Source organism: Sphaeramia orbicularis, chromosome 22, assembly GCF_902148855.1.
Source record: "Sphaeramia orbicularis chromosome 22, fSphaOr1.1, whole genome shotgun sequence".
In the NCBI taxonomy this organism is placed as follows: Eukaryota; Metazoa; Chordata; class Actinopteri; order Kurtiformes; family Apogonidae; genus Sphaeramia; species Sphaeramia orbicularis.
In genome coordinates, this window is record NC_043978.1 from 20,672,211 (window position 1) to 20,681,618 (window position 9,408).

Consider the following 9,408-nt stretch of genomic DNA (forward strand, 5'->3'; position numbering starts at 1 on the left):
CTACCCCCTGTTTCCAACCCATGCTCCAACAGAACACCGTCATCTTCTACAGCATTGATTCACCAGTAAAACCAATGGTGTTTGATAAATGGCAGTGAAAGGAGACACTTGGTTTATATCCACTTAATAATATATTTTACTGAAAAAGTCACTTTTTCTAAAGTTTTCTCTGTTTTTGGTGTAATAACCCTCAGATGTAATCTAAGCATGATGATTAAAGGATATGATCAGGGAATTAAATACTGGAAAATACCTGATTTTAACTGAAAAAAATATAAATGGAGAGGACAATATGATAAGTGGAGATAAATCACTTAAAGGTTAAATCTAGAGGAAAAAGTCATTTTGGAACTGTCACAATAATGGCAACTCCTTTTTTAGTGTAAAAAAGTGAAATTACATGAAAATGTTTACATTTACAAACAATCATTTCACAAAAATATGAATAACTTAAACAAATGAACAACGTGCAATATAAGATAATATCATAACCTCTGCCAAGGAATGGCAGAGGTTATGTTTTCATCAGGGTTTGTTTGTTTGTTTGACTGTTAGCAAGATAACTCAAAAAGTTATGGACAGATTTGGATGAAATTTTCAGGAAATGTTGATACTGGCACAAAAAACAAAGGATTACATTTTGGTGGTGAATTGGGGGGGGCTGATCTGCCTTGGCGGAGGTCTGCACTCTCTGAGTGTGATTTTAACAATATTCTCCCTTTTACTAAATGTGTTGTTTATTTGTAGATTCACGCTGATCTATAAGTTGTACTGAACATGTATAAGTAATAAAACATGAGGCATAATATTGTTGTAAAGACATTTCAGGTTGTAAATGATAACCTGAGGTATAATGTTGTTAAAATTGCACTTATTTTTCTTAAGAGATTTCAAGATGTTCATGAATGTTTCTGTTAATCACATTTTTTAAAGGACACTTTGTATATGTAAACATTTCATAATATAATTTTACTTTTTTCACTAGAATTAGTTCATTGATCCGGCCTGGTTAAGATCATATTATTCTGTGTGTGGACATTCCTTCCAACCTCCCAGAGTCAGACAGCTCATAAGTATCTCCTTGTGCTCAGGGTCATGACATGGCAGGAAACTTCAACAAGGCCACTTAAAGTAGAAAGAACATGTACAGTACAGTAGGTTTTTACAGCCATATTCGACCATTCTGACTCAAAACCACTGAGCCTCGGGGTCTACACGTACCCAAACGCTACAATCTTGTACCTGCCACTACGCTGTAATTTATATGATTTTTCAAAGGTCAGTGATTTCCTCCTCGGTGGGAGCTGTGCAGCTATTTTAATACCGGCGCACCCACATCTACACCTGTTTTTCTGGTTCGTCCAAACCCATCCACCTCAGAAGGTATCCATGCTGCTGTCAGCACTTTACTCACCACAAAGGAACACAACATGTGAGTAGAGAAGGTGCATACCAACACCAGAGGAGGCAGAGACCTACACGAAATAAGCACTTTTAACAACCAGTTGCCCAATAGTGGAGTTTAAAGGTGATATTCTGTTAAACTCCTGAACTCTTAATAACACCAACACTAAATGCACTGCATTGTTACCTTATCCATATGCTGATTAAGATGCACTGTTAATTACTTACACTATAGAGAGAACCATAACCACTACCATTATACAGTTGCACAAAAAATTATAAGACCACCCTTGTTTTCTTCAATTTCTTGTTCATTTTAATGCCTGGTACAATTTGTTTGGACAAATATAATGATAACAACAAAAATAGCTCATAATAGTTTAATTTCAGAGCTGATATCTAGCCATTTTCCATGTTTTCTTGATAATAACCAAAATCACTTCAGTTCTTACATCAATAGTTATGGCATTGTACTGGCAAAAGCAGTGCTTTTAGACATTCCATGTTTTCTTTTCTATCTGTCTTAGTCACATGATACACACAGGAGTTAGTACTTGATTGCATAACCATTGTTTTTGATGACTTTTGATGGTCTAATAATTTTTCCATGACTGTACCTGCATTGTATACTGTATATTTTGGAACTCTATCTTTATTTATTTTATTTACATTTTTTTACTGCATGCTTCTTACCTACTCCATGTTCTACGTATGCACCAAACCACTGAAGCTAATTCCTAGTCATGTGAACCCTGTTTACTTACATGGCAATAAACACGATTCTGATTCTGAGTATAATACGACAGATCGATTCAGTGAAAACTTGGTAGCTGATAAATCTGCAACGTCATTATCTATGTCTTCTTAACCCATAAAGACCCAAATATCCACTGGTGACCAAAACCATCTACTGATCTCAAATGCTGAATAACTTTAAAGCCAATGATCCTGTCAGTATGTTGAAATAATTCGTGTAAAATGTAGTTTGTTATCTTTTCATGGTCATCAGATATGACCCATTTGGACATTTAAAGGCTCTGTTGTTGCCGTGGAAACACCATGATCCTCTACAACATTGATTCACCAGTAAAACCCATGGAGTTGGATCAATGACAGTGGATGGAAACACAATTTATGTTCAGTTAATGATAGATTTGACTCAAAAAGTCACTTTATTCTTATGTTTTCTCTGTTTTTCATATAATAACCTTTGAATGTAATCTCATCATCATGATTAAAGTACATGATCAGTAAATTAAATATAGGAAAATAACAGATTTTCATTGAAAAAATGCTAAATACAGAGGATCATATTATGATAAATGGTGATAAATCACTTAAGAAAGGTTAAATAGGGAGAAAAATTCAATTGGGAACTGCCACAAAAGTAACACTGCTCTTTATGGGTTAAAAATGTGCTAACACTGAAAACACATAATGTAAGGCTGAAAATAAAGATCTTTAACTATTAGACACTGGAAAAATGTAGATTAAAATAATAAATATCTAACTCTGAATCACTGAACGCACATTAAATAGTCAAATTAACTGTAAACAAGTCGTGCCAGGCACAACAAACCCCGCCCCTTGCACATATTTCACCCATTATGAGTAAAAGGGAAGATTTTTTTTTTTTTAAATCATAAATAATTTGAACTCTGACCTGCCTTTCCCAAAATGTAACGAGATGTATTTTGAGTCACTGACAATCTTATAAACCCGATTTGGTACGAACTGAACCAATAGTTTTGCTGCTAAAGTGTTAACAAATGGTAACACAGAAAACACATAATGCATGACTGAAAATAAAGATCTTTAACTATTAGACAGTGGAAAAATGTAGATTAAAACAATAAATATGTAAATCTGAATCACTGAACACACAGTAAATAGTGTAGTGTGTAAAACATCCTGTCTATTTAACCTTTACCTGCACATGCATCACTTTCATCTTGTAATTTCAGTTTCTGTGTCATTTTCACTACAAAACAAAAATAACTATTTCTGAATCTCTTTCCACTTCATTTGCTTCACTTTACACATTTAATGATAAAAATCCACAGGGAACCAATGCTTTTAACTGGTTTCACCTCCGTAGCAGAAGGTGCACGGTTGTAATTCCACATCCATGATTTACTCCGTTATTATCCCCTCACCCTTTAACTGCTGGAGCTTACACAGTGAAGTAAATATTATTGATTTTTTCATTATCCACCAGTGCCAATTACGTTCATCTACGGTTCAACAATCATAGCTCGCACTTACCAACCATCACCATGAAATCACTGTAACTGCTGGAAACACTGACAGTCTCAGAGTGATAATGGAAAGGTCTTAAAACGTAAAAAGCTTGGCACATCACATGAAACACAAATCATCATGACAGTCTGGTTTAAAGTCCATTTACTACAGTACTAGCCTCACAGACACAGACAGGTTATTGTGGGGCATAATCCCCTTTGTGTTGGGGTTTGCAAGCTTTAACGTGGCATTTTTCATGTCAACATATAGAGTTTGGGTAAAAAAAAAAAAATGACCTAACATCCTTCTTTTTTGACACCAGCTCTGACATAAGTACATGAATAATTGCAGGAATGTATGAGCTTTTCGAAGCGTACTTAAAGTAGAGCTGCTTGGACTTAAATCCTAAAATGATGTCAGACTGATGTGTCATGCTGCTTTTCCTTCTTCCCTGAGTCACCGCTTTCCCACCCATAACACTGGCAGCCTGGAGGGTTCTCCTTTATGCCGGTGCAGAATTTACATTAAACATGAGCTGCTCTTTTGATTCCTGCTGTACTTCTTATGGTAAAAACCCGGTCAAAATCAAACAAGACACTTCTGAAAAAGTGTGGGGCTGTTTCATTAATTATATTAAGACTTTGTATCTGTTGTGGGTATATGGGACATCATAATTATTCCCTAGACAGGTCCACAATCATATGCTGTATTCTGACAATACTACTCATGTGGAAAGACTCTCATGGATTCAAGCATTGATTTTAAATGAGCCTTTTGGTTATATGGTGGTATTTTGTACATATAGCCTGAAAAATCTCAATAAATGATAATAATAATAATAATAATAATAATAATAATAATAAAAACATGTGTCAAGAAAGGAGAAAACTATTCATAATACAGCAAGAGGAGTAATCAGGGCATCAAAACATTAATTCCTCTTGGTTTTTTTGCTCTCTTAATGGCAGCTGGACTTTTTTTTTTTTTTCCTATGAAACATGTCATTGTAGTTACATTCATGGCCACATACAAGTTCCACAAGGTCTGCAAATAGCGCATACATACATGCACACACACACATCTCTACTTGGTGTCAAGTTTTTTTTGCCACTCAGCTGGTGACATGTCAGGACCAGGGGGAGAAAATAACAACAACAACATGCAACTGAGGGATGGGATGAAGGGTGAAGGATAGAGGATGAGGAGAAACAGAAGGAGAAGAGGATTAGTTGGGTTTTACCGTTGCAGAACTGAAGCAGTGATGAGGTGTCATACAAGCTGCTGTAGCTGGAAAAGCCGTCCTCCATTCTCAACCTCTGCTTCCTCCGTTCTCCACCACTCCTTTCTCTTGCCTCTGTTCTCTCTCTCTCTCTTCTCTCTTCTGTCTCTGGTGACTCCCCTCCGTTTGTTTATCGCTCACTTGGCGTCCGAGGCGCTCCCTCCATTCACTCCGCACGGGTCAGGCTCCCTGGTCGAGTCACCATGGCAACCCATTCACTCCGATTATGTCATGTGAACTCCAACCTCTCCTCTCCTCTTTTTTTTTATCCCCCTTCCTCCTCTTGCACACAAAAAAAGAACAGAGGGAAAACTCCTGAAAGTCCAGCGGTCAAACACTCCCTGCTGAAGAACGCAGCGCACCGACCAGGGACAGAAGTTGATCCGCGGCTGCTGTGGATTTGTTTGTCCTCCTCCTCCTCCTCCTCTGCTGCTCTCTCTTCCCTCCTCTTCCTCTGTCTTCAGCACAGACAGCTGTGTGTCGTTAGCTCTCACTGATCTCCAGCACAAAAACAGCTTTAAGAGGGTTTGAGCTGAGCGCGCGGACAGACTCTGGCACCGGCACTAACCAGTGCGTGTGTGCGCGCGCTTATGCGTGTCAGAGCTCCAGTGTGTGTTTGTGTATGTGTGTGTATGTATGTGTGTGGGTTCAGATAAAGCTCGGGACAGCCCAGCCTTTCCCCTGTCACACACTGTGGACGAGTCAGAGCAGAGGGGGCTGGGCCTGCCGGGCTGATCATCCTCCTCCTCCTCCTCCTCCTCCTCCTCCTCCTCCTCCTCCTCCTGGTAGAGAACCTCCAAATTCATGCAGAATTTACATACAGGCAACAAACCAAAGGAATAACAAACCTAGGGACCCATACACTTACACAGTGGTGTCCAACATACGGCCCGCGGGCCAAACCCGGCCTTCCAAAGGGTTCACTCCAGGACAAAGTGCAAAAAGTACACAGACGACATTGACAGTCAAGTTGTATTGATCATGAAGTTAACCCCTTACTGCCTAACTGTCTTTACAATTATATAACTAAAAAAGTACTCGGAGAGCGCAGACCTCTGCCAAGGCAGATCAGTCCCCCCCCCCATCACCACCAAAATGTAATCATTTGTTCTTTGTGCCAGTATCAACATTTCATGAAAATTTCATCCAAATCTGTCCATAACTTTTTGAGTTATCTTGCTAACAAACATGCAAACAAATAAACATGCACGCAAACACACAAAGCAAAGTGATCACAATACCCAGGTAATAGGTAATAAAGTTTTGTGTTGTTATTGTCAAGCAGATGCTAAATTAAGTGGAGATTGTTAGTTTGAATAAACAGCTTTTCCAGTCTCACATTTGTACATTACTTTATTGATGCTACTATTGATAATTTCCTCCAGTCAACAATCCAAACATAACAAAAAGGATCAAAAATTCAGTAGAATGTCTTAAAATTAATAATGGCACCTCATTACAAAAACAGTGGAATACTGGGGCAAATTCCAAGAGGTAAAATGCTGTATTTTTCAGTTCCAGATGCCTGTTACTCAATGTTTTATGCCTTTATAGATCCACTGTGATTTGTAAGTTGCAATGCACAAGTGTAAATGATAAACTGAGACATGATATTGTTAAGATTAAGGAATTTTGCACTAAAAAAAAAAGGGGTTGTCATCGTTATAAATTACGCTTTTATTTTACTGGTCCAACTTGCTTGAGATTGAATACGGCTGTACGTGGCCCCTAAACTTAGATGAGCCTGCCATCATTATAACATCACTCTGACAACACTGTAAGGTTCCACTGGCCCAGAAAAACATCTATAAAATTCCTCCATCCCCTCTGCAATAACCACCCTGAATAATCAAAAATGAACACTATGCTGTTTTTAAACAGCCCCCCTCCTCCTTTTAAGCATGACTGCACTTAAATGTTGTTTTTAATGTTTGTCTTTACTCTTTTTTATATCAGTCTGTCAAAGAATTTCTGTCACTTGTGACAGACAATGAAATAAATCTATCTATCTATCTATCTATCTATCTATCTATCTATCTATCTATCTATCTATCTATCTATCTATCTATCTATCTATCTATCTATCTATCTATCTATCTATCTATCTATCTATCTATCTATCTATCTATCTATCTATCCATCCATCCATCCATCCATCCATCCATCCATCCATCCATCCATCCATCCATCCATCCATCCATCCATCCATCCATCCTTGATTTAGAAGGTTACTTTAAGGGCATATAGATCACACAATACATGCAAATGAATGTAGCTATAACATTATCTATTTCAGAATACTTGTACGTGATTAGAGATGTACTATCGTGAATAAATTCTGAGGGACTTCATAAAAACTCTTGTACCTCCCCACATGCACATGCACTTTAAGAGGTTACCTAAAGAACATGTAGAATCCAAAATACACACAAATGAATACAACTGCAATACTATCTGTTTCTGGAGTACTTGCATACCATCAAACATACTGTTACAAATCAACACGGCATTACTGACCTCAGGAGTTACTCTGAATGTGCCTTAACACAATGTGGAGGTATAAGCTGTGAAAACAAGGTCTGTTTATGTCTGGCAAAAAAGATAAAGAGCCTATTTCTCCTTGACCTTTTCTGCAGCATCAAGTTTGTGTGAAAACCAATGAGCAAAGATTCACACAAAATGTGACAGTAGAACATTTTTGTTTCACTTAGTTTGTGAAGTGCATTTTGTTGCCTTGCAGCTAATCCTCTTAAAATAAAAGTGGCACTCGAGAAGCCAGTTTATACCGCCTAGGGTTCTGTACCAAACTGCAATTCTTTCATGGTAGCGACCAAATTGCTTAGATACTAGCAATGGAAAATGCCTGGCATCGTTTCACACCAAATTTCAATTCCTACGGAGTGAATCTCATCAGCACACACAAACTGCTTTCACACATTTTCATTAATGATATTACATCAAGAGCAACCTCAAATTGGGGTAAATAGGTTTATTTTTATGCTGTAAAATTGTTTTTTGTGCACAAACATGAAAACATTTTCACCATAATGCACACTGTAATTTTCTTTTTGTAAAATAGATATTGGACATATCACCATGGTAGGAGTTGAAATTTTGATATTATTGTTCAGGAACCAGTATAAACGCAGAGGTATTGAACAATTTACTCCTTTAACTGGAGCTTAATTCATAACTCCTTCCTCTGTGCTTTGTGTGGATGAAATCAGGTTAGGTTACATTAAACATGAGTATCACTGGACCAAGTATCAGTTACTTATTTTTAATGAAGTTGTGGTGGTTGGGCTTGTTTTGATGGGATGCTAAATTATACATGAACTTGATATATAACATAGAAGTACGCATTAAATAAGATATTATTGTGATTAATTAACTACCACGATAAGAAGATATTATCACATTTATTGATCATTGTATTTGTAGTAAATATTTAAAGTGCATATAAATATTATAGTTTATATTAAAAAACGGTTGACTATGCAAATCTGATTGTGTGTGAGGTGACTAAAAAAGTGTCTGTGAATGGTTTGTATGGATGTTTTGTGTTATTGTAAAAATATAGAGAAGAAAGGGTGTGTTAACAAAGCAAAGGAAGCAGATGTAATTTAATTATTAGTTTGTAAAAAAGGGGTCAATAAGTTATACTTCATCCCACTCCTTTTCAAGTGCAGAAAAATTTTGTTTGACCATGTTGTGTGGTTCTTTGTTATCTGATGATTCTATGTGCTCAAAATAAAACTACACTACTACTACTACTACTGTCCACTCATTTCAGTTAGTTTATTTCAGCCTCTGTTGAAAATTTTCCTCAATTACTATTATAGAGTATTATATATAATACACTATTATAGTTGGACTGTTGTGTACTATTGTACACGATATGAACCAAATTTTACCTCAATCAGCCTATTATTGCATGATTTATGTCCAAAAAAACAACGTGATATCATGAAATTGCCTAAATATACACGCCACTTTTAACTTGCGTATAATCTGTGCGCATTATAAGTAGGGATGCACCGATACCAGTATCAGGTATCGGGTCCGATACTCAGCGTGTGTACTTGTACTCATACTCATAAAAGTACTCAGATACAACTGCACTGATACCAAATACGGCAGCATGACATTCACAGTTCAGTGCAGCAGGTACACAGCGGAGGAGTAATGTCAGCAGTGTGGACATTTTTCAAAATAAATGATGGTGACAAAAGTAACACTGACTGCAAGTAATATTAAAGACACTGACAGATACGGACAGAGCGTTCTGTCTGTCCTCTGTGTACATTCCATCTGTTTTCCAGGTGCTCGCGGATACGTACCCAGACGGAGAATACCACCAGGAACCATGGAGGTAGAGGATCTGTTCAAAGAGCGACTGTGTGAGTTAGAGAAAAGCTACTGACAGATTTATGACAACTACCCTCATCAATATCAATATTAGTATCCACATTAGTCTTACCTCT

General features: G+C 37.2%; 1 protein-coding gene across 6 annotated transcripts in view; it reads right to left on the bottom strand.

Annotated features, from left to right (window-relative positions):
• The window catches only part of eml1 (EMAP like 1), an 84,307-nt gene extending 78,746 nt beyond the window's left edge, over positions 1-5,561 (bottom strand). For 4 of the 6 annotated variants that reach the window (XM_030126783.1, XM_030126784.1, XM_030126782.1 and 1 more), the window contains exon 1: positions 4,886-5,561. In XM_030126783.1, coding sequence (XP_029982643.1) covers positions 4,886-4,952 — 67 coding nt within the window. In that variant the 5' untranslated portion in view covers positions 4,953-5,561. The remainder of the gene's footprint in view (positions 1-4,885) is intronic. The other 2 variants (XM_030126786.1, XM_030126785.1) reach the window with 1 other exon arrangement.
• Between the last annotated feature and the right edge of the window lie 3,847 nt (positions 5,562-9,408).